The 26175-nt window shown below is 35.3% G+C and overlaps 2 protein-coding genes across 2 annotated transcripts; one reads left to right on the top strand and one right to left on the bottom strand.

Moving 5' to 3' along the window:
* Positions 1-1311: 1311 nt before the first annotated feature.
* On the bottom strand, positions 1312-17966 carry micu3b (mitochondrial calcium uptake family, member 3b). Its single transcript, XM_042738527.1, has 15 exons — positions 17673-17966; positions 16249-16393; positions 12849-12880; positions 12687-12763; positions 9963-10012; positions 9775-9857; positions 9620-9694; positions 7615-7656; positions 6264-6359; positions 5029-5120; positions 4604-4775; positions 2977-3085; positions 2745-2902; positions 1870-1938; positions 1312-1427 (listed from the first exon to the last, which is right to left on the bottom strand). Exons 1-14 carry the CDS (start codon positions 17922-17924, stop codon positions 1870-1872), a joined length of 1452 nt encoding a protein of 483 aa, XP_042594461.1. The 5' UTR covers positions 17925-17966; the 3' UTR covers positions 1312-1427.
* A 931-nt stretch (positions 17967-18897) lies between these two features.
* On the top strand, positions 18898-20576 carry fgf20b (fibroblast growth factor 20b). Its single transcript, XM_019102912.2, has 3 exons — positions 18898-19496; positions 19975-20078; positions 20255-20576. The coding sequence occupies exons 1-3, from the start codon at positions 19220-19222 to the stop codon at positions 20522-20524; spliced, it is 651 nt and encodes a 216-aa protein (XP_018958457.2). The 5' UTR covers positions 18898-19219; the 3' UTR covers positions 20525-20576.
* Positions 20577-26175: the final 5599 nt, after the last annotated feature.

The following is a 26175-nucleotide window of genomic DNA, read 5'->3' as shown; positions in this document are numbered from 1 at the left end:
ATAATTGTTACAATAGTTATGAAGCACTGGACAGAAAACAAAAAACATAGGACTCAAACATGACCAATTTTCTTTAGAAAAGTGAGAGCGGAGCTAATTGTCTCAAGGCAGTGGTTACAAGAGTTACTAATATAAAGTTTTGAGTAAAAGGTCCAAAAACACAAATACTTGTTTTATGCTAGTTCAAAACTGTCTTTAATTAGAATAAATTAGAAAGGGAAAAAAATAAATAAATAACAGTTGCACTGCAAGGTCAATATGTGTTCAGTTTCCTGGGCAATAATGGTGGTAATGTTCAAAAGTCTTTTTGTTGCCAATGATTTAAAATATCTGCACAGATGTTGACTTTAAAAAATAAATATACCCTGAGAATTATTCACTGGAGTAAAGTGTGACAACTAGCCCTGGTCTCCCTTATATATGTATCACAATGGAAATGAAAACTGCACACTGTAATATGCAGAAAAACTGTAATATGCTTAATCACCTCAAAGAATAATCTGAAATAACTAAAGTCTAAAGCACTGTCAATATTCTGAAGACAAGTCAGTGGAGACTGTTCTAACATGATTAACAGAGATTGATGTCGAATCTCGAAACCTAAATGAAATCAGGCCTGATAAGTTTCTTCTTGTTTGTTGTTTTGGCTTCGTAAGATGTTTCTTAAAGGAGCGGCAATGTAAGAAACCCATGAAAGAGGTGGAGAGAGGGATCTGTATGTGTAGCACATTGTGAGATTACTGAGGACTCATTATTGTTGTGTGCACTCAGCACTGTCGGACCCTTGTAAGCTGATCTGGGTGGTGGGCAGTGGACAAGCTCAGAGAAACTATGTTAGCAATGTGCTCATTGTAAGGAAAGATTATCTGGCTTATAACTCCTAGAGAAGCAAATATAACGATGCATTGCCAATACAGCACTACAGAGGCATTAAAACCCTTTACACAAAATAGATCAATAAATAGAATAAATAACTGTACACTCCATCAACATTACCATTTTCATTTCACCACAGTTTCCTTTAAATTTTTAAAGTAATAAGTCATCTTAATAAAGACACTACTTTGTAAATCATTAAACAATATAATTTATCCCAAAATGTGGGCACTGGACCCATTTAAATTTAAGACCTTTAATAAATAACTCTTTGATTAATAAAAGTGTTATGGCTATTTCATTCATAAAAGTGTTATTCCTTTTAGTTAATGGCTTTTAAAGAGTTCAGAAAGTGCCAGCCGAGTGACAAAGTTGCAACTACAGTCTAGGGAGGTAGCATTTGTTAATCTAACTATGGCAGTATTTGTATCTTACAGAGTTTGAAGCAGGTCAGGTAGATAATTGCATCGAGTCACTGAGAACTTTAATCCAACTTGAGATTTCTTCAGTGTGACATGAGGGTGAAGAGAAACACTCAACGGGACTTTCACCTGCACAAATATCAAACGATGATTCATCTACATCATAACTGAATCCAACAGGTGATACTTTGAATACAAATGTGCTTTATAAAAATAGCAACACCTGTTTATTTAATTCAAACTGCAAATATTTTCACAGTAAGTCTAACTGTTCCCTGTTTTTAGGTGTTTTATGGTGTAAGCCTTTTCTTGTGGGTTAGGCACTGTATTCTATTACTGCGTTAAGTCCTTATACACTGTGTTAGGCTGGTATCTTGTATCTCTGGATAGCAGACATTAATTTTACAGAGTAATCTGATGCTAGAGAAAGAGCTTTGGCTGAATGCTGAGCAGTGTTAGCGCTGTACTTCAGTATCATTAATTCTGAATTCTCCAGGGCAATATCATGAAGCCAAACTAAAAACACTGCATAATATCCACTTCATTTTTTTGTATTCAACCATGAACTTACCTATTTAGCAGTGAGTTCCTTCTTCATACAGGCTTTAAAGGATGTGAATCTCTCTTCGCCTTTATATCCCTGGGGTCATGATGATAATATAAAGGATAATATGTGTTACATCATTAAAATAAAAAACATTATCTTCAAAATAGGGAAAATTAAATCAACAGTGCTAATTGATAAGACTAGTAATATACTAAATGAACAATAAATGGCCACTAGATGTCAGCAAAATTGCATCCACAAGAAGCATTTACTTGGTTAAAAAAATATTAAAGGCATCAATATAAGGTTTGTATACAAACGTTTGGGGTCTGTAAGATTTTTTTTTTAATGTTTTTGAAAGAAGTCTCTTATGCTCACCAAAGCGCATTTATGTCAAATAGATTTTTTAGATAGAAGTCTACTGTCACTTTTGATTAGTTTATTGCATCCTTGCTAAATAAACATATTAATATCTTTAAAAGAAAACTTATTGACTCCAAACATTTGAACAGTAGTGTAATAATATTAATAGTAAAACTGTTTACAACAGTATAATAATAATGACTAACTTGAATTTGAATTTGAATTTTTTTTAAATGTGTTTAAAAAAAAAACTTTCTTGTCAAGCATAAATGTGTTATGATGACTGACAGCTGATTTGCATATTAAAAACACAAACAAATCTGGAAAGCACTCTCCCGAATACAAACACTAATGCCATGTGTCCATTCAAAACCTCAAACCAGATTTCTGGACCACCTGATTTTCTCCACTTGGATCTCAGAAACCTGTTTTTAAGGCTCGCCAGTTGTTCATTACTCTGCAGTTATTGCTGTGAAAGCTGGGAAAATGGCATTTAACCAACTGGAGAAAACCATCAACCTTCCCCCCATATTTACCCAGGAGCCACGATGCAGCCGGTCCTTCATTATCCCAATGAACTCCTTGTAGCTCAGCTGGTCATCATGGTCCACATCAAAGATCTTGAAAACAGTGTTCACGAGGTGTCGTGACAGCTTCAGCCCAGTGGCCACATAGACCGCCCGTGCAAACTCATCTGTGAGAGCCAAACATCATTACCCACAAGCGTTTCAGGAGTAAATGGATTATCTGAATGGATTATATGTTTACCTTGTCCAATTGGGCGATTTGCATAGTTGTACATTTGCATGGCAATTGCAAAATCCTCTAAGTTGTTGAGGAACTGAAAAAAGGACCTAAACTCTTCAAACGTGATGCCCTAGAAAAGAAGATCAGTGTTAAATCAGTGTCTTACAGATTGAATTTTTAAGAGGAACCTTTAGGCAATGGAAAGATAATTATGTCATCGTCTTTATAATATGACAGCACTCATGCAGAGAGCTAGTACATAAAATGATGAATTTTCTCAAATAGTCTCAGATTAATTATCTGGGTAATAAATGCAGCACCCCTAAACAAGACAAAACTGCATCCTGCCTCACTATTCCGACCAGGAGGACACCTTAAGTGTCTGTGGGACCTTGAAGAGCGATAACAGATCCCAAGACAGAAACAGCAAAGTCAAACAATCCCAGGACACATCTGTCCTGATCCTATACAATTTGAGCTGTCGACACCTTTAGATTGTTTTGTTTAAGGAGAGGTCAGGTAGCTTGTCGACTCTTCAAAAGAAGATTAACCTGATACTTGCATACATAAAAACAAAAGGGGATGTGTCCAAAATATCTCAGCGCTAGCAGATTACCCAAACAGCGGCCCTTTTGATTTCCACTCATCCATTTCCAGGCACTAGACCCACGTCTTTTTCTGAAGCCTCTCTTGCAACCAGACAACAACTGTTTTACAAATGATCTAATGAGTAATATGTGACGCTTTGGTGGTTTTACAAGTTAAGCTGTATTGCAATATCTCTTAACTTAAGAATAAAAACCACTTATATAGCAATGGCCATCCACCAACAGCCTCTTTGAGCAGCTGAAAAGAATCTACCCTCATAATGTGAGGGTCAATGTGCAAAAAGGGAAACAACCTCAAGGAAAAAAGACACTAGCATCACTCAGATTATAAATATCTGTATCTCTCTGCTATGTGGTGGTATTTGTTTTACTATGCAATGATTTGAATAGACTTGTTCAATAAAAATACATGAACTTAGATAAAGGTAAAAGAGCAGAAATATTAGAATATTGACAAACTGATGTGACTGATAAAGTTCATACCAATCTAGCTAGCGCCTTTCATTTTAATTCTGTACTTCTCAACTAACAATGAATGTTCTTATAACTTTGGCTAATGTTCTAACAAGGTTCTCCTAAGTCATCTGGTCTGTTGTTCTCAAAACATTAGCACAAAACACTATTTATACATGTAATATTCATTTAATGCTTTTCTTAAATGTTTTAGTTGGTTGTTCATCTAATGCTTTTTTAATATTACTAATTGATTCAGATGGTTCAGAGAACATTGTTAATGTTATCCATAATGTTTTCGAAAAAAATTGAATGTTTTGAATGTTCCAAGAACATTCAGAAATCACACTTTCATAACATAATGGGACTGTTTGCAAAATGTTCTTAAAATATATTTTGTTAGATCAGTTGTTGTACAAAAATAACAATGTGTTTAATTACAATATTTTACAATTTTGTTGGCAAATGCAAATTGAAATAAAATTTGAATGTGGTGTCTGTGGCGCTTGTTTGGAAAGCCTCCTGATTTTCTTGAGTGATGATGGTGGTGAATGTGTGTGTGTGTGTGGCCAGAGCAAATGTATTACCTTCTCATCAGGTATGCTCTGACGCACATTCTCAAGGTAGCCTGTGATGTTCTCCACTGTGGTGTAACGCAGCAGGATCCGAGCGAAGTCTTCCTCACTGATGGTGGTCATTCCCTTGGAATAACTGAGGAACTCAATCTCAAGGACTTCTGTCTGCAGGTTGTCCATGAATCTGCCGACAGAGCATGACACAGACACAGTGATAAGAGGAGATGCCATCACTCGCTCAGTAGGACACAAGACTAAGTGACTGGACCGTCCCAACATTCTTTAATACCAATACAACATCCTCACTGACGGCATCAGGCCATTCAAACTCCTTCTTAAGGGTCATGCATTAATAAATGACGGCATCAGGCCATTCAAACTCCTTATTGAGGGTAATGTGTTGATGCATTACAGAAACTTATGCACAGTCATGGTACCTGTAGAAGTCATCAAAGTTAAGTTCACTTTTGCCCTTTTTTCCAAAGAAATGCACCAGCAGAGTTGTGTGGATGACATTTTCTGATTCATGCTGTGAAAGGAAATTATGAAAACACATTATTCAGCTGTAAAAACTGAATAAGGGAGCAAAATTTGTCACAGAATAAGTGTACACAAAAATAGCTTGATGAGGATATTATTGTGCAGCCATAAACATAATATCCCAATATAAACAACACAGATACAGACACAAACACAAATAAATGTAAAATGAACTGGAAAATAAATGATCAATTAAAAGCAATAGATCAATTTGGATCTCTATCATACATCTTAAAATCACAAATGAACACCTGTGATTTGATTTGGACTTCAGATAGCCGTGAATGTCGATTAAAGGTATAATGAAGATTCTGTCATTGTTTTTTTCACACTCATGTTACTCTGGTTCTTCTTAGCACATTCATTAGATATTTTTATAGCACTTTTTGCATCATTTTGAAAGCTCCTGTCTCTACATTCACTGTAAACTAGAACTGCATAAAGGAAATCACAGATTTGGAACAACATGAGGGCGAGTAATTGATGACAGAATTCATTCTAGATAATATATCCCAATCTATAAAGTCTTGGAAAGTTGATATGTACATGTACTAATATGTTTGATAGAGCAAAGACACATCATGGAGCAGCCGACATCATCTCATGCCACGCAAACAACAGGTTGCTCGTGCAGAAATCTGCATACAAGATATACCTCAATGCTCCTTTGCAGCCATGTATCATTTCAAAAACAAGAGGCATACTGTATCTCATAGTCTTTTTCACAAAGATGCCTTAAAATGTCAACTAAAAGGTATTTTGGAAACCTGCATTATCATAATATTCTAGATATCATTAATATCATATCATAGAATCAATATCATATAATAACAAAATTTTATTTCTAATAATAATAATGTTTATTGAGATGCATAAATAAAACCAAACATGATCCTTTGTTGTATGGTTCAGTTGCCTTCATATACATTTTAAGGTCTTGAACTATCTGTTAATATCTAACTGTGACAAGATGAAATGTAGTGGCATTAATTAATGAAAATGGCGATACCACAAAAAGAAAAAAAAAAACATGAAACAATGGGCAGAACCTCACAGGGGATGGGGACAGGGAATGGCCAAGGGAATTATGAGATTAAAATGAGAAAACATGTGAGATCGAGGATACTTGTACCTCCATCAGATCTGAAAAGAGAACTATTCTCGCACCATGCCTCAGAACATCCCAGAAACTTCTGGGTTCAGACTGAGGCTGCTCTTTTTTAAGTACCTGCATATCAGAGGTGAAAATATTAAAGGCTTTGGTGAACAGAATTCAGTGAAAGACTATTCCACATGCAAAAACAACCTGAATTAATGCAACACAACGTCAAAGAAAAGCAAACTTTGTTTACCACACCCTTCTGATGAATTTCTCCCTATGTGATCAATGCTGTTTTATCTTAGATTTGTTATCATTTTGTTTTCAAGGTTTTTTAAGTATCCACTAATGTGAACTTTGCTTTCAAACCAAGCAATATAAAACACAGCTCATATTTCTGTCCCTATAAGTCAGCAAAACCACAAATGACAACACTAGTAGAACTAGTTGTCCTCTCAGTTGTGAGTCCTGAAAAGCTATGGGTATGAGTTTTGTTAATTTGTGACTCTCATAAACAACTAACAAGGCTTAAATGGTATTAAACACTAAAATACAGGGCAGACAATAATATTCTGCTGCTGTGTGAACGTGGCCTTAGTGCTTCAGTCAGTAAACAAGAACTCTGAATCAATCCAGTTATGTCCTTGCCAAGATAAACAGTGGATTGTGTTCAGTATTATTATATTTTTAAACTCAGCACAAGTATATTGTGGTTTACACAGAAAAACACTGACTGAACAGAGCTGAAAGAGCTTCTCATTTCTCTTGTTTGGTACTGAGACTGGCTCATTCCTCAGCTGCAACTCTAAGTGACACAAAACTCTTTATGGTCAAGCCGTCGCAAGAAGTAACCTAAACCCAAATACCACTCTTCAAGCAACTGTAAAAATAAAACATGGGGGTCCAGGGAGAGTTGCCTTTCTTCAGGTGAGGGCCTTTTAACGTGATTCTGTGAGACCATTCCTTTGTAGAAAGCTCCTGACAGTAGACAAGCAACATAAATCATCTGTCTCAGCCTCTGGATGATTTTTCTGCTCTCCTAGACATAAAGCTGCATTTCTGAGCCCCATTAGAGCTGCATTGTCCCTCTTCTGTGGAGGTGAGCCATGTGTGAGGGTCACTCTGTTACGCCCTATCCAAACATTTCAGTATGTAAAATAATATTGCTCACTGACTGTTTGAAAGAAGTCACTGAATGTGGATGTAACCCTTCTGGTTTATTGAGCACTAATTAGGGTGAAGCTGCATAAACTTTAGTGGTTACGACGGGCATGCATGGTTGCTGTTGATCATGACTGTACAAGTTCAATCGAGCACAGACCACATTACTGGCATGCAAAAACATGTCATACTCACAAGGATTCTTTAGTACGCAAATACATACATTGCTGCTGACAGATCCTTGATGTCCATACAGTTCCACGCTCTCACACACCGAAGATTATGATGGCGTGCAGAACAGGAAAGAAATCAAATCAAATCACCATTCAGCATCTGTCAAATCTCACTAAGGAATGGTGAAAGACAATGAACTCTGTATGTGTTTTTCAAAACACAATCTATAATAATCAGCATTTCCCCAGCATGAGCGATAAGAGACTTATTGTAGTCTTGTACTCTGCAGAAAGATATTCATATTTACACCGTGCATTTTTGTTTGGTATTTATTTTTTCACCATTTAAATTTTTTATAATATATATAATTCATTTGTGATTGAGTAAATGATTTATTATATTTAATTTTGATTGATTTCTATTTCAACAGATGTGTTAAAAAATTAAGAAAATAGCTCATCCAAAAATGATCGTTCACTCACACTCTTGTCTTTCTAACTCTTTATGACTTTATTTGTCTTTCATGAAACACAAAAGGTGAAATTCATAGCAGATAATGGATAGATATAGATGATAACAGTGTTGGGGAAAGTTATTTTTAAAAGTTATGCATTACAATATTGCGTTACTCCCTAAAAAAGTAACTAATTACATAACTTAGTTACTTTTTATGGCATGGAATGCAATGCATTGCATTACTTTTGCATTACTTTTTAAATCTGGGCTGGGCTTGCTTGATTGTTTTTAATATAAAAAGTTCTGCTTTTGGCCAATGTAAAAGTGCTTTCACACCAAAAGTGAAATGAATAAGCCTCAGGCTGAAGGAGATGGAAATTCACATCTGTACAGTAAGAGGGCACAGCTCAAATAAACACAAATGTTATATTTTTGAAAGTCATTTTTGCTTATTAGTATGATTGAATTGGATCATCAAATGTCAGCTGCAAAGACATGGTTTTATAAAATGGGATTAAAAACATGAAGGATATTTGTATTATTTAACACTCAATTATTGTAGGTGTGCATCATATTCTGAGTGCATTTTACTGTTTTTATACATGTTTAGGAATACTGAATCTGTTTTTGTGCAGGTGAGATGAGTAAATGCATATTCACATTTAGTCTAGAACTACAGTAAGCCTCATGTTGACACAACACACACAATGCCTCTGCACTCCAGGTTTCTCTCAACATTGGACAAGAGAGCTGTCAGTCAATAAATGGGAAAATAAAGTAACTTTTGTTACTTATTTGAAAAAGTAACTCAAAATTGTCTTAGTTATTTTACTAGTCACTTGAAAAAAGTAATCCGCAGTAATTTATTAAATCTAAAAATATATATAATAACAATTATTAATATAGTCAGTATATATAATTTTAAATTGAATTTAGTGTGTATGTTTAATATGGATTACAATTATTTTTTTTATATTAATCTTTTCAAGTTATCTTTAATTATATAGTGCTTCATACAATAAAAAAATTAACAGTGCAGCTTAACAGTGAAGGAACAGATTCAACAATGCAAACTTCATTAAATATGACAAATACCAATTTTGTTAGAAAATAAGTTTAATTCTGTAATGAGTAGCTCTGCTGACAGTACTGTATGTCATTATTCAACTTGAGTCAGTTCAATGTATTCAATTTAGTTCAATAACAGTGCTGATGTTGTCTATCAAACAAACTGATTTAGCTATAAAGCAGCTCTAAAGACAATATTGTCATTGTTTTGCTCAAGTTTTGTTCTCATCTGAGTGTCAGTGCCATCAAATCAATGATATTACCAAAGATAATGATATTACGACTTTTAAACCCCAACTAAGCAAGCTAAGGTCTTGCCACATGTTAAGCAATCAAATAAGAAAGAACTAAGGGTTTGGAATGACATGAGCGTGAGAAATCATGACAAAATTTTCTTTTTCTGCATGAACTATTTCTTTAGATTACTTTCAAATACCTACACATCGAATCAAGATATGGTAAAAGAGTATGCTCATGCAACAGAGTACTGTAAAATGCTTTTGGTAGGAAAGCAGAAATGTATTTCTTACCAGTTGAGAGTAACTGTCAGGATTTTCTGCGCGCTCTTTTTTCTTTTCATTTTTCTTAAGGAATATATCCTCCAGCTAAATGGAGAAAGTAGAAATTGATCTTTAAGCATGCTGACACTCAGATTAATAATAAACAACAACAAAACCAACCGTACCACCATGAATTCCCTCTTATCCACCATTTCATTGCCATCTGCATCAAACATTTTGAAAGCTATTTTAAAACCTGCATGCGGCTCTAGAAAACAAAAGAAAGACATATAACACATCATCATGAGGCTATATGTCTCGTGACCATTGTTTGTGCTAAACAAGCGTGGGTTTAACCTAAAGACAAACTTACTTGTCAAAATGCAAAGCAGAAACAGATACTCTGTGTAAGCGATGACACCTGAAAAACAGCACATAAACATTTCCTTTTGAGAGTTCAAACAAAGCTTGTTTTCTAACATCCCAGTACCTGCCTTTAAAATAAGTTTTACTATCAAATGTCATTTTAAACTAGAGCTCCTTTCTTCTTTTACACTGATAAGATCTTAGAGGACCCCGTTCTTTACTCTTGTTTGGTGTTCTCTTTGCACAAACAGAGACGTTAAAACGTAAAGTAACCAGGCTGGACACAAACCCAAACAAAATTAGAGCTCCTGAGTTCCCCTCTGTTTATTTTCCTAGGTGTAAAACATTCTCAAGTGATCTGTAACTGATTGCAGATGCCTGATGTGGGTTTGTTTTCCTTTTTGAGGTCTGTTAGTCCTTTGTTGTGTGAGAGGAGAAGAAAGGAAGATAAACTGTCAGGTCTCTGTCTAGGAGAGACTTAAGGAGAATTGTTCCTGCCACTGAAAGCATTCCCAAGCTTTTGTTTGAAGGAGATGATAGTGACTTGGACACAGATAGTTCAGAAGGGCTTCTTTGAGTGCTGTGGGAAAAGGACTTTGGAATGTTTAAGGAAACGGATGAAGAACAGAATAGAGAAGATAAATTTTCACATTTCAGACCACCTTGATCCTGATGTATATGTTCGTGAATTCACCACTGTTTTGTATTTGTATATAACTAATGCTGTGTATTTAAGGTGTTGATTTAATATAATTAATTATATAAAAATAACATTAATTCATTTATTTATAATTTCATTTAAAATGTATTATGCAACAATTATTATTTTTAGCATTGATAATAATGGTAATTGTTTCTTGAGAACCAAATCAGCATATATGAAGGACTTCTGAAGGATCATGTGACACTGAAGACTGGAGTAATGATGCTGAAAATTCAGCTTTGCCGGCACAGGAAAAAAATGACATTTTAAAATATATTAAAATAGAAACATTTTCCTTAATTTGATCAAAAAGTCAGTAAAAACTGTAATATTACTGTAATATATATAAACGTTACATGCTACATATATATTTGTGTGACTTTAATTTATTACATATTTTACATTTAATTTAATAAAAATTTATGTGATATTCATTTGAATTTAAATTAATTTATATATATTAAATTCAGTACTTTTAGATTAGATTTTTTTAAATGCATTTAAAAAAATATCATGACCCCAGATCCATAATTCAATGCCATCAGAGGAATTTAGGCCTGAAGTACAACTTTTTGTAATATCTATTCAATGCTCCATCTGCTATAAGTCTTTTTATTATCTTAATTTACATGCTTTATATAGCAAATATTCATTTGATTGCCCTCTGTATACCCACACTATTCAAAACTTAGTCTTTTAGGATCCCAGACAGGTTTCATTAGTGCCACACACCTTCATTTTTGCAGAAAGAAACCCATCCCAAGAGCTCAAACAGTTGTCAGAACACAAAGAATTCCACAGAAACAATTCATTGAGTGTCAGTGATGGAGATGTAATCCAACTCCATTCTTAGAATTCATACTGTCCAGAGTGATACGGGGCTGCCACTAGGACAAGTCTCAACACTGCAAAGTTCAAACAGCTCTTTTCATTTTCTGAAGTAAGGTTTTGTTCACAGATCAAGCCTATCTTTTTTTTTTTTTTTTACCTAAGTGCAGCTTTAACATTTAACAGCCGGATTAAAAGCTCAAATCCAGGCACTGGCACTCAAGGAGAGCAAATGGTGAGCAGAGATATCATGCACTATGTGGAGTGTTTTGGTGTTTTAAGTGTAAGAAAGAACATTACAAGGAATGTACTGTTAGCATCTTGGAAAGCCCCTCGTTAAAAGCTGAAAATGTTCTCGTACTTTTTAACTATTCTGTGTTAAATTATAAACTACATGAATATTCTTTATAAAAAAAAAAATAAAATAAAAAAAACCTTCGTGACAAAAGTCTAAATACTGTATATATAAAGAAAGACAGAGTTAAATTAAATTCAATTACATTTTTGTTTCTTTCTTTCTTTAAACATTGTGGCCCATGCCATTTTAAGAATTCTTGCAATACCATACATTTCCTTTTAATTTTTCTATTGTTGCTGATATGTCAAGTTTCTTGAAGCACATCTAGAAAATAAGACCTCAGGATAATATAAAGCTTGCTAATTTATGGATTATATGACTGTGTGAGCGTGGCTGAGTGTGTGATTATTTTCTATTATTGACTGTGTATGGCGTGTTCTTTAGGGTGTTTTTTTTTTTTTTTTTTTTTTTTTTGTCACCTTCCTATCTGTGATTATCCCAGAGCAAAGTCACAGTAATGTCAGACTGATTGCGAGATAAGAGAGTATTTACAGCCTGTGCACTCTCCTGCCACATGAGGCCAGTTTTAGGAACCAGACTTTCATAACACTGGGTATGTGGGTGGCCTAAGCATCTACAAGCTAAAAACTGTATCCTAATTGCACCTACATCACAATATCTGTTTTAATTGTAACCACATCATCCATAATTTGCACATTACTGTATATTAACTCTGTATTTAGAATGATAGCCACACACGTGGCAGTTTGAAAGCAGATCCTCTCAAAGTCAAATTGCCGGGAGGCATTTACTGTAGTAAACCATATTCAAATGACAAAGCATTATACACTGCATTATATGATAAAAATGCATTTTAATATAAAGATTGTTTTATATAAGATCTTTCCCGCAGGTTTCGGAACAGACGGGATGATCCTTTCCAAACAGGTGGCGCATCTGACAAAATCTTGTCTAGATCCTTTTTAAAAGGCACATATATTCAGTATCATTCAGATTTTCAAAACTCATAAGCAGATGTATAATCAGTCAAAGAAAAATCAAACCTGCTTTTTGAGGGATCTCCAAAACCTCTTTTCTAAAAGAATGAAGATAGATGTAAGAATTAGTTATTAAAACTATTTTTAAATGAAAGCAGATAAAAGATAAAAAATGGGTCAAAAAGTATAGCATAACACACTAGTTTATACACAATAATTCTGTATTAATGATAAATAAGTCTTTTTCGTATCTGAAAATGTAAGTGACAGTGCAGTTTCCTGAAAAGCATGATTACTTGCCAAAGATAGCTAACAAACTAAAGCTTCTGTTTATCTAATGCAGTTAAAATTGTGTTTTACAGCCACAGCATAAAACCATAAATACCACTATTCGTTCCGTCACGCATATGCCATTAAAGATAGTGATGCAATGTTTGCCTGCCATATTACAGTTCACATTTTATTCTCGTCTGCACATTCCAGGAAGTCCAAGTTTCAGATAGCAGCAAACATGACTGGTTGAAACTCAACTCCCCTACAAGTATAGCTAGGTCCTGAAAATACATTTATAGAGCATATCAACTCTACCATCTGGACCGATCTCAGTGCCTTTCCACTTTATGTGAGATATGAACTTAATGAGATCCACGGTACCTGACACACATGTTTAGAAGTTGTCTGTCTAGCTGGTTTCAGATTTTGGATACAGAAATAGGTCATAAGTGTGATGCTGGCAGAGAGAGATGACTATCTTCATGCAGGTGTTGCAGCTACATATGTTGATTTTAAGCCTGCAGGGTTACTTGCTTTTAAGATAATAGGGTTATTCCACACTGAGGCAAATATTAATAAGAGGTTCACCCAAGAAATGAAAATTCTGTCATTATTTACTGCTCATGTCATGCTGTTTGAAATCCATAAAAAATAAAAATTAAAGAATATCCTATTCATACTTCCTTGTGGGTTTGATTTATTAGTGAATTGGTTGATCTGGTTAACAAAAACACTACTCTAAATGATTTGTGATTCTTAGCCACTGTTACTTTTCTTTTATGGTGCTTTTAAATTCCTTTTGAAGGTTAAATGCTCCAATTTTCACTTTTGATCAACAGAAAAAAATAATGTTAAAGGGGTTTAAAAACTCTTGAAAATGAGTAAATGATGCAAATTTTTCTTTTTTTTTTTAATTGGAATAACCCTTTTAACCCTTGTGTGTCATTTACAAAAAGTTACACATACGTCCATAGTGGACAAAAATGTCCATGTCAAAAAACTGTCAAAAATTTTAAGCTTGGGAGCACAGAGTTAAGTTTGGTCTCATTTTAAAGAAGACCCATGGCAAATTATTGTTGAAGTAAAAAAAAACTTTAAAAAACTTTTCACTGTTGTATGTGTGCACTTTGGATGGGTTAAATGCGGAGCATGAATTCTGAGTATGGGTCACCATACTTGACTGTATGTCATGTCAGTTTCACTTTTTTTTCACTTGCTAGAAAACCAAAGCCATGAATCTGAACAAGTTGTGTTCCAAATTTGAAGTTGATATATCAAAAAATGAGCTTTCAGTAAGATTTTGTTTGGGCGCAGTACCAAATTTTCCCTATGCCAGCAAAACTCTGCTGGTGCACACAGTGGTTGGATTTGTGATTTGAAGTAGAGTTTTTTCTCTCTCAAATTTTACAAGAACACACATGCACACACATTTTTTTTTATGACACACATACAAACCACACTCTGACATCCATACCAACACACCCACACAATTATAGATGCATTATTTATCCAGTTGACTCTATAATATGCAGAAGCAGAAAACAAGAATAAAGCGAGTATTTGCTTTATAGGCCAAACTTGAAAAAATGGCACCATTTGGTTAAAAAATAGTGTAAAATTACATTTTAAAGCCTTGCCAACAGAATGAAAGCCTATTAACAAAAAATGCATCATTTTACAGTTAAATGGCACTGCTATTAAAAATAGCAGTTTTAATGGGTTTCAATGGGGACATTTTTTGTCCTTAAGGTCCAGAGAGGAACAATCTTGTGTACCAAGTGCAAAATAGATTTATTAAAGGAAATGGAAGTAAAATAGTAAAATTCCCATAAAAATACACACCTGTGCCAAAATGTATGCAGTTGGCAAAAACACAGGCAAAATTATCAAAAAAACAAAACTGAAAAGGACAAAAATGTCCAAAAGGTCGCACAAGGGTTAACTTAGATTGGCTAGGTCAATTGGAGGAAGCCCTTTTGTTCATAGACCATTTGCTAACATTCCTATTAAGACATGAAAACATTATTTATGATTGTTCTCGGAATGTTCAAAACACACAGTTTTTATTAAGTTTTTATAACTTTTTTTTTTTTTTTTTGGTTATGCAAACATTCCGGTAACATTCCATTTTGTCATTTTGCAACTATTACAGGAATGTTGTTTTTAAAAGTTCACAAAATATCCTGAAACAAGTAGAAACATATGAAAACATTAAACAAAATAAACTGCCCTGAATGATGCATTGTACAGTAATGTTTTGGTCTAATGTCTTGAGAACATAATTAAAGACCAGATGAAAGTGAAAAAGTGAAAGTGAAAGTCGTGACATTTGCCAAGTATGGTAACCCATACTCGGAATTAGTGCTCTGCATTTAACCCATCCAAGTGCACACACACACAGCAGTGAGAAGTGAACACACCCCCGGAACAGTGGGTAGCTATATATCCAGCGCCCGGGGAGCATTTGGGGGTTCAGTGCCTTGCTCAAGGGCACTTCAGCCATGGGTATTGAGGGTGGAAGAGAGCGCTGTTTATTCACTCCCTCCCACCTACAACTCCTGCCAGCACCAAGACTCGAACCTGTGACCCTCGGGTTACAAGTCCAAAGCTCTAACCAGTAGGCCACAGCTGCCCCAATTAAATAACTCTGAATAAACATTCTAGTAACGTTACTAGAAGAACCTTTGTTCATAACTTTTCCAGAATATTAGTCAAAGTTCTGAGAACATTTGTAAAAAAAATAAAAATTAAATAAATTGTCAAAAAATAAATACCCTTTTGTGGTGCTTTAATTTGTCATCAGATCACCATAGCACCTCAGTTCAAATGGCACATGAACTGATTATCTCTTCCTCTTTACTAGATATAGCACGATATAAACACAAATGAACATCAGCAGGTATCTTGTTTCAACCGTTTAAAGACATCTGTACATAATTTTTCATGATCAAGTCTACCGACGTTAATATACTCTACTGTCTGGTTTGTTTGCCAGACAAAAATGGCAGATTCTGCGTTTTTGGTCAGATGACCTGTCAATCAAACTCCCCACGAAGGGCCAATTATTTATCTCAATTACTGTTGCTTGCCATTTGTCAGCCACTAGGATTCTGAGAGCTTCATGTGGTAGTCTATAGTTACACAATCATATAATGAGTTCTAAGAAGGATTATTAACTGTTTGTGTAACTCACTCTTTGGTTCGCTCATAGTGACGGACTCAATGAAGTCAAGGGGAGTCATATAAAGCTGTCCATCATACTCCAGTGAACTGAAGAGCCTGAACCTGTGCTCATGGGCTGACATTGAAACCTCTTCATCTTCAACAGATGCACTGGCCTATAATTAAGCAAATTCACATCTCAATTAGAGGACATAGAAATACAGGATAAGATAGGTGTGACACTGGAGAAAGTGCTATCCATCTTCTTTTTCCTTCTTTAAGTGGACGGCCTCTCCTGTACAAAAAAAAAAAAAAAAAAAAAAAAAAAAAAAACAGACACATGCACAAAACCATCCACAAGCAGAAATATCAAGAAGACAGTGTACTTTTCACTCTACAGTGGCCAGCAGCCAGACCAACTAGGTACTGTGCAAACACCCTGGGAATGTGTGCCCTGCTACTTATTACCCCCATCAAACGTCCACCCAGCTGCCAAGCTGCAGTGTCCAGTTACCTCAACCCTGGATTCCTGCATCTCAATCCAAAAGTCAAGGTTACGTCTGACCCAAGCAGATAAGAGTATAAAAACAAAAGGAAACAGTGTGGACAGAGTCACACAAGACTGATTCAATCCTCTGTGGTTTAATGATCAATCTGATAACAGTCTGATAAATGCTTTTTCAACAACAGTCAAAACCAAGATTAGCGTATGTGTACCAGAGGCACTTAAACACAATCCAGAGGGTTCTTTTGCTTTGTTAAACCTATAAAATAGAATAATAATTAATAAATAAATGTAATAAATCATGATCAATGTCTTAATTTAATAGCAAATCTTTAGGGAAAAACAAAAAACTAAATGTATTGTTTTATGTTTAATATATAAGTGTATTAAATTTTTATCAGTGTATTGGTTTTTTTCTTCTTCTTCTTTTCTAAAAGTGACTTTAAAAGGCCTAATAGGCGTAATGACATTACTCTCTAAAAAAATATGAGTCTAAAAATATTGTGTTTTAGTATGAATTTATTTAGGTTAAATTTATGATGTATTTATGTAGAAGTACTGATGTGACCGAAAGACAGATGACGAGATTTTGACAATACTTGAGAGGAGGTTTTTGACTGAATTTGCATGCCTAGTAAAATGACCATAAGTCAAATGAGCATAAGTCAATACTACACATGCAGAATATATCTATAAAATGTGCAATATGTACAACGACTTTAATATTTGTTCCAATGTTTCTTTAATGTGTATTTTATGGAATCACAGTGTATCACCTGGCTTATGAATTGGGAAACCGAATTCAGCACCTCTCTAGTGGAGAGCGACAGTCTTGATGGCAATTTGTTTTAATGTATTTTAGAATAATAAAAAATAGGGATGGTTTATATGTATTGTATTTAATGTAAAATGTAATGTTTTTGTTTTGTAGTGTAGTAAGATTTAGATACCTTCTCTTTTGCAGCCACGGCTGGGAGCGGAGAAATCAATGCACGCAGACTAGCTGCGTGCCCCTGATCCGGACTCGAATTGTAGTAAACAACAGCGAATCCGCCGACAGTGATACACAGTCCTGTCCCTACACGCCTCAGAACTGCTCTTTCCCTCGATGACTGTCTGCTGTTAAAGTAAGGGCTTAAACCGTTTGTAGAGCTGGTGAACTTGTTTCGAAGAGCCAGAAACCGACGCACGGCGGCCATCATGACTGTGTCACCGCGCGCAGACCGCGCTCACTCCTCGCGAGATGAAATATGTTACCTCGCTACAGCAGCACATGGTGCATCAACACATTAGCAGCTGTATTTGCAGTCAATCGTCCTTTCCATTCAGGGCATAGTTGGAAATAATAGTTAAATATATGACATTGGCATATGTTATTGTTTAACGTTTATCGTATTTGCCTTTCAGGGAGTTGTTTGTTTATTTTTTTTTTGTGGGTTTCTTTTACACTCTTATTTGAGTTGGTAAACAGTTTCAGCTGAAATACTACAGGAGAGCTTGGGTTTGCTGTAGCCGTAGATTTTGTTTCAGCAACTATAACTAGGTGTTTTGTTTGTGTGTGTGTGTGTGTGTGTGTAGGAGAGCTTGGGTTTGCTGGTAGAAATATTTTTTGTGTGTGTGTGTGTGTGTGTTTTTTTTTGTGTGTGTTTTTGTGTGTGTGTTTTTTACATACAGTATATATATATATATATATATATATATATATATATTATATGTATATATATATATATATATATATCCATCCATCCATCCATATATCTATATATATATCTATCTATATATATATTATCTATCTATCTATCTATTATTTCTATCTATATATTATTGTCTATCTTGGTCGCTATAATTCTGTCTGTATATATATATAATATATAGGAAAGATCTTCTACCACCACAATTCTTCTACCATAATTCTTCTACCATAATTCTTCACCATAATTTCTATACAATTATTCCCCATAATTTACTCTGCTTGTGATATAGATACATATGCATCCCACACTGTGTGCAAAACCTGACCCACACAAACATATGACAGACAAACTAAAACACAACTGAGATTGTGCGCAAAAACTCAAGGCTGGACCAAACCGACGTCCCGCCCACAGAAGTGAGGTCTGTTCTCTTGCCACGTGCGCGAAGAGCAGAGAATCAATTCGGTGAGCAATTCACTTCCCAGCACATAGCCTACCTGCTGCCTTATACCTGCTCCACAGTTATTCATGTCAGAAAGCACCACCGGCCACCATGTGGACGAGGCATGAGAGCAGAAATTAAAGGAAGTCAGTTCTTTGCAGTGAAGTTTCTTGCCCACTGGATATGTCTGTATACATAATCTACAGGAGCCAAGTGATATTTCATATGCGCTCAGCATGGATCCACTACAAGTGAAGTGTTCTCATGGATATTATTCGTCGTTATAGCTTTGGACGATTGCTTCACCATATATCTCCAGATCAAGTTTCTCTGACCGCTCCTGTTGGATTTGAGGTTTGTGATGGCAGCTATGGGAGAGATCGGGACGTTTTTACAGAGCCTGGAGGGTTTCGGACAGGTCGGATCACAGTTCTTCCTACCACCTCTAGGAGAAAACCTCGGGCTGTTGAATGATCATCTAGTTCCAGCAGAGAGACTGTCACGGAGCACCTCCGCAGATCTAACGCACTTGAAAGGGATTTTGCGGAGAAGACAGTTGTACTGCAGGACTGGATTTCACCTTGAAATACTCCCGGATGGCAGCGTGCAGGGCACGAGAAAGGACCACAGTCGTTTTGGTAATTTCCCACTTTCTTTTCAGCATGATTGGTTGTTTAAACAGAATACGAATCATAATATGTACCCACTTTGACCGTACGCTTTTAAAAATGTGGGTTCTCCCGTTTTTATAGTTCTTATAGGTCAACTTAAAGTTGTTCTGGTCACTTTTAAATAACCCACAAATTCAATACCTTGATATGAACAAGGTAAAATGTAATAACAATTACTTTTTAACTTCTAAAAATAAATAAATAAACAAACAATAAACTCAAAAGCACCTTACAGTAAAGGAAAAATTAAAATTGTTTTTTTTTTTAATCTAATGGGCAAAAAACTTATAAAGAACTTTTTTTTTAATTATATTTATTTTAACTCTATAATAGTCTATGTGATATACGGATGGAATATGCAATGCATTTCAACTTCCTCACAATGTGTGATGAGGGTTTAGACTTCAAAGAACATCTCCTGAACAACTGGTTTATTCTTCTCCAGGTATTTTGGAATTCATAAGCCTTGCAGTTGGATTAATAAGCATCCGTGGAGTGGACAGTGGTCTCTATCTTGGGATGAACGACAAGGGAGAACTTTACGGCTCTGTAAGCAGAGTTTTGACTTTTTAAGATCTTTTTTTTTTTTAAGAATGATTCTGCATATTTGTTGTTCTTGTTCAAGCCCAGTAGATGGCATATATGTTTTATCATTTTGACCACCTCTCTCTGTGTTATTAATTATTGCATGAATTATATCACTAACATGTTTTTTTGTTTCTTAGGAGAAACTCACAGCTGAATGTGTCTTTCGTGAGCAGTTTGAGGAGAATTGGTACAACACATACTCTTCTAATCTCTACAAGCATGGGGAGAGAGGAGCGAGATATTTTGTGGCACTCAACAAAGATGGCACGCCACGTGATGGGACAAAATCTAGGAGACATCAAAAGTTCACTCATTTTCTTCCAAGACCAGTGGACCCTGAAAAAGTTCCAGAACTTTACAAAGAAGTGCTTGGAGTGCTGAGACCATCAGTCCCAGCCAAGGGGTGAGAGGGATGCCCATTTCTTCTCTAAATGAGGTGGAGATGCTAATGTTCGGTTAAAGTGTGAAAGGGTTGGATGTGCTCTGGAAATGCACGGGCTAGTACTGACGGTGAAGACAACAGTCTCAAAAGACTCCCTATGTTAGTGCAGTTGCTGTCTTTGTTGCTGGTTGCAACTGACTAGTAGCATAACATGTCTATGAAAACCAAAACTGAGGGTTTTGGAGGTTTTAAACATGGTGCTGCTTTGCTCTGGAAATATTTGATATGGGTTTAGAAGGACTTGAAGGAACAATGCATACATGATGCTCAGAGATGACAGAACTGGGACGGTGGAGAACAGGAGATGCCATCTCACATGATGTTATTTATACAGTTCTTGATACACATATTTATTGTATGTATTTATTTATTTGAAAATATAAATATATATTTTTACATCTAAAAGTAGATTTTTTTATTAGACCAAACAGTAGAAGGTGTTTTGAAATAGTGGCAAAGCTGTTCTTTTTATGTGACGGAAGCTGTACAAGTTACTTATTATCACTGCTATGATATTAAGAAAGATTGTGATTTAATATTGCAAATGTATGAAGAATGCAATAAGACTCTGTGATTTTAATAGATTTGTTTTCAAGCAGGATTTCCCGGAATGGCATGCTGCACAGTATATTTTACAGGCCATTAAATCAAGTATTATAATAAAAAAGCTTGTTTTGTTTGATATGATTTATTAATTGTGAAATTATTATTATCTGGAAAAATATAAAGGATCCAATAGAGTTCTAACATGACAACCATAGATTCTGAAACTATTAATGATTTGTTGACCAAAAAAAAAAAAAAAAGGTAAAAAAGACCCTCTCTCTCTCTAAATGCTCTCTTATTCTCTCTCTCTCTCTCTCGCAAAAGAAGATGTCTATATATATATGATATATATATTTGGTTATAATGTTCTATAAAAGAAATTCTTCAAAGAAAGAAAGAAAGAAAGAAAGTCAGGTTTGGAACGACTTGAGGGTGAATAACTTTTTATTTTTGGCTGAACTATCTCTTTAAGTTGCTGTTTAGCTGAGACCCAGGGTTACCCTGCACTCATCAGCATCAAAGTTCTTTTGCGAGACCTTCTCAGGTAACAGCTACACAATGACTGAATCTGAGTGAAATAAAAACTGACCTTTTCTTTTGGGTCAAACCCAAAGTCAGAGTAATCTCAGCTGATGCTTAGTAATGATGCCTGCTAAATATTTCAGGGAAAGTTATAAGGAGAAAATGTGTCTGCTGTGCAGTCTGTAAGAATAATGAGATCAAAAAAAGTTTAAATACACTTTTATATATTATTTTAATTCCTCCTATATATAAACCCCACTAGGCTTTCGGTTTCCTTTGACAGATAGTACCAGCATTTTCACATGAAACCAAGCAAGAAGCTCTAGGGAAGATGATATGAGATTTAAACACCACGGGCTAAACCTTCCTGAATGTTGTTTAACGGCTGAATGAGACATTTCCACAACAATGACTAAAGAGGCATATCTATACACAGTTTCTAAACGGATGAGATGACATTTTATGTTGAAGCATGAAGATATAGTCTGTGATCTCAGTATCTCTGTGATGGTGAGCCAGGGTCTGTCTTAAAATGGGAGTGTACCTGTAACATTTTACCGGAGTAACAATGTGGGATTTTCCCCATCTTAAAACCATAGACAATAATTGTTAACAACATATATGAGGGTGGAGGATGAGTGTGAATATATACAGTGAGCTTCGCACCATTCAGAAATGAAAGATAAACAATTTAAAAATCAAAAAGTGCTCTGATTTCTATCGTATATAGATGAAGTTTGCAAAACGTGGTTTAACAAATAAAAAGTCAATGTTTTCCCAAGTTTCCTGTAATTATTTTGTTTGTTTTGTGCAAATGTCACAATAGCTATTGGGTCATCGATTTAATGGAAGAGAGTTTGTCACAAAAAACTCCCTGACACTTGAAGAACCAATATTTTTCAATCTGTCTGAGCTGAAATAGATGCCTTTGTCTGTACTTCTAGCAGGTGGTCTGAGGCACTTTACAGGCAACACTTAAATCCTTCATCCATGCCCTCTCTCATGCACTTAATGGATGCACCCTTATTTTCATCACCTCAGACGTGTCCTCAAAGAGCTCTCAAAGAAACCCTATCAGATAGGTGTGTGTGTGTGTGTGTGTGTGAGAGAGAGAGAGAAAGAAAGAGAGAGAGAGAGAGAGAGAGAGAGAGAGAGAGGGAGAGGGAGAGTGGCATGGGTTCACAGACAGGTGTGTAAGTGAGGGATCTGTGTCTGCGGCCCAGTCAGACGTTGCAGGTGTTCCCACAGCACATGTCAGCATGTCCTGGGTCTCTGATCTTCAAGGCCCAGTGTTTGTCAGCTGTGAAAATGGGGCGGGAGGTTATGCAAACCCGTAGAAATACAGCCTTGGTAGCTTTGTAGTCCGTGTGGATTACAATAGTACATAATTCATATCTTTACAGACTGGGGGAAGTGGCAAAGTCTCACCTGGTGTTTTAAGTTGTAGTCTCAGGGCAGATTTGTGTTTGCACATGGGTGGTGTCTGACAGTATCCTCAGCAACTGTTTATCTGGAACCCTTCTGTGTAAATGACCTCTTTAAAGCCAAAGGACAATGCTGAATGATCAGTTGAATAATACATTACTGGGCAAAATTTTGGAATAAATAAGATTTGGTTGTTTTTTGTTTATTTATTTAAAAAAAAATTTTTTAAAGTATTCTCTTATGCTCACCAAGGCTGCATTTATTTGATTAACAATACAGTAAATGCTGTGAAATATTATTACAACTGTTTACTATTTAAATATATTTTAAAATGTAGTTTATTCCTATGATGGCAAAGCTAAATTTTTAGCAGCTATTACTAGTTATTAGCGATTACCGGTTATTTAAAATGTAATAATGTTTCATGCACACAAATACACAATGTTACATTGAAACTTTTGGTTACACTTTATTTTAAGGTGTCCTTGTTACAGTGTAATTATACATTTAAGTAATGAGTAATATTAATTAACAACATGTACTTACTATATGGTTAGGGTTAGGATTAGGGCCTGGCTTAGGGTTACTTGCATGTAATTATGCATAATTAATTGTTATTATAATAGTAAGTACATGTAATGTGTAACAAGGACACCTTAAAATAAAGTGGTACCAAACCTTCAATCTTTGTCTTTTCAAACGTAATGCTAACTAATAAAATGAAAAAAAAAAAAATTATAACTGGGACTGTCAAAATTACAACATTAAAGTTTTTATAAAAGTTGACCATATGCTCTCTTTGATGTATTCACAGCAGTTCATGAGAAAAAAAGTGGTGTCAAATTGTTAAAGAATGGTTATTTTTTTTAAAGAAACATGTCTAAAGAAATAAGAAATGAATCAACAACGAATCAACTGTATTCAAGGTTTCCTGAGGATTCTTCTGTGTAAGTGCAGAAGAGTTAATAACATCCTTTCACATCTTTTTGGCACATTGCTGCATTTTGTACTGCATGTAGTAGAGGAGTTAGTAGTATATTTTGACATGTTTTTTTTATATTGACTTTTGACTTTTTGTGTTTTATGTGTAGCTAAAATGTTGTTCTGTTGTTTGCATCACTATGGAGACATCAGGAGCAACTCACATGATCCAACTAGTGGTTATGCATTTTAAGACTTTTAAACACCTCTTACAATGTTGCATGTCTTTTTCTATCATGTATTTAGGAACTGGCGATTTCTAACCTTGTCTTTTGCAAACAGATAAACAAAAGGCCTAGTTCAGAGTGTGAAAATGATGTATGTTAAAACCAAAGATCATAATGAGCAAAACAGCTCAGATCAATGTGACAAAGTTTTTAAAAAAAGAATAAAAAAAAGACGTATATTATATGGTTTGAAAATACTTTGCAGTAGACTTCACATCTTCTGAAGGCTTTTCCCCACCCCCAGACTTTTTACAGAGACCATCTCACATCTGCTGAGCAAACTATTCCGATTCTCCCAGAGGGGTCCGGATCTGGCCCTCTCCTTGGCCCATGTGTCCACATTATAAAGCCACAAATTAGCTCTTGACATTTGGGCACCATAATTGCTCCTCAAAAGCATGTGGCATCAATTAGGCTCCCAGCAGTGTGACAGCTTATCCCTATAGGACATATCTGATCTGAGGACAGAAGCTACTCAGGGCCTGAAAATTGAAGCCCTCTGAATCTGTTATTGGTACTGAAGCTACTCAGGGCCTGAAAATTGAAGCCCTCTGAAGAATCTGATATCGATAGATATATAGATATAAGAGAAGAAGAGATAGAATAGATATAGATATAATATAGATATATATATATATATATGAAGAAAAATATATAATGACTTTTAAGATCTATGGAAACTTATACCTTACACTTTTAAGAATCTGAATGGGAACTTCTTACCTTAACAAATAAAAATATCTATTTTTTTTATAAAACAAATAATCATTTGCCATCATTTATTCATGTTATATGTTTTTTGGTTTTTTTTTTTGTTTGTTATTTTTTGATATGAGTCTTTGATTCTCCACAGCAAGCTTTTCCCACAAAGCTCCCTTAACCCAAAGGTCAACACAAAGGTCAATTGGTTAATTTCCATACTTTCCACCCAAAACATACTTAAAGCACTCTGAGTAATTCAATCGGTTGCTAGAACATGCAATAACATCCTTGAGTGAAACAGAAAATCATTAGTGTTTGTTTTACATACTAATACAAAAATGACTGTGAGATTAACTCTTTACAAAACTGGGTAATTATTTGGGGACGTCAATGAAAACTTATAACTGATAGGAAGAGAATAAAATTTTTAAAATGTAAATTTATTTGTGAAAACTTGTAAAGAGGGTGATGCAGAGTTTGCATAGTCCGTGAAAGGTATGTGCACTGTACACTCGACGCTAGCAAGTGAAAGTGGAAATGTGCATTGTTGGCTATAAGTGAGGCAGAAAATTGCCAACCCATTTGTCATTGTGCTCCTTGATGTAGAGGTCAATCAGTGGATTCTTTCATGACAAGCCTGCAGAATTGAATGTTTTTCCATGGCCTCACCCCTTCACACCTGGACTGCTAGGTAAAATAACAGAACAAGAAGAGCACAAAATAGAGGAGGGTTTAGCAGAGGACTGCTTTGTAGGCCAAGGAAAACTGATAGGTGAGAGGAATTTGTCATGCTCTGAGTTCAGTTTGCAATGAATAGAGTGCATGGCAGAAGAAAACCTTTGGGATTTTGTCCCAAATCTTTTCATACCTTTTCCATTATGTACTGTTAGCATGCACACATTAAATGCTTTGGCCTTAAACCCCAAGGGAAATTTTCAAGCATTACTTGTACATCAGAAAACAATCAATGGGACTCTCTATCTGTTTGTGTGGTCCTCTGTAAACTCACTATATAGATGAGGATGTTGAGAGATTACTTTGTTTTCCTGTCTCTGCATTAAAGCAGTTCATTCATTATTTGTTTTGTGCTGTACATTCCTGATTAACTTTCATTCGGTTCCTGCTAGAGTTCCTTTGCATTCAAGGGTGAGAGGAGATTTCGGTTTACATGACAAATTGCTCGTTGTCTAAATGCAAATATCTTTGATTCCCC

The sequence above is a fragment of the Cyprinus carpio genome, chromosome B14, assembly GCF_018340385.1.
Source record: "Cyprinus carpio isolate SPL01 chromosome B14, ASM1834038v1, whole genome shotgun sequence".
Taxonomy (NCBI): domain Eukaryota; kingdom Metazoa; phylum Chordata; class Actinopteri; order Cypriniformes; family Cyprinidae; genus Cyprinus; species Cyprinus carpio.
The sequence above is the reverse complement of the archived record's forward strand: the minus strand, read 5'-3'. Positions and strand labels throughout refer to the sequence as shown.

Excerpts from the sequence above, each read along its gene's own strand:
- micu3b (XM_042738527.1), bottom strand. The coding sequence starts at position 17,924 with ATGATGGCCGCCGTGCGTCGGTTTCTGGCTCTTCGAAACAAGTTCACC. Across the intron at positions 9,858-9,962 it reads TCTGCTTTGCATTTTGACAA|AGCCGCATGCAGGTTTTAAA; the intron begins GTAAGTTTGTCT and ends TTTGTTTTCTAG. Across the intron at positions 3,086-4,603 it reads AGAGCATACCTGATGAGAAG|GGCATCACGTTTGAAGAGTT; the intron begins GTAATACATTTG and ends CTTCTTTTCTAG.
- fgf20b (XM_019102912.2), top strand. The coding sequence starts at position 19,220 with ATGGCAGCTATGGGAGAGATCGGGACGTTTTTACAGAGCCTGGAGGGT. Across the intron at positions 19,497-19,974 it reads AAAGGACCACAGTCGTTTTG|GTATTTTGGAATTCATAAGC; the intron begins GTAATTTCCCAC and ends ATTCTTCTCCAG. Across the intron at positions 20,079-20,254 it reads AGGGAGAACTTTACGGCTCT|GAGAAACTCACAGCTGAATG; the intron begins GTAAGCAGAGTT and ends TTTGTTTCTTAG.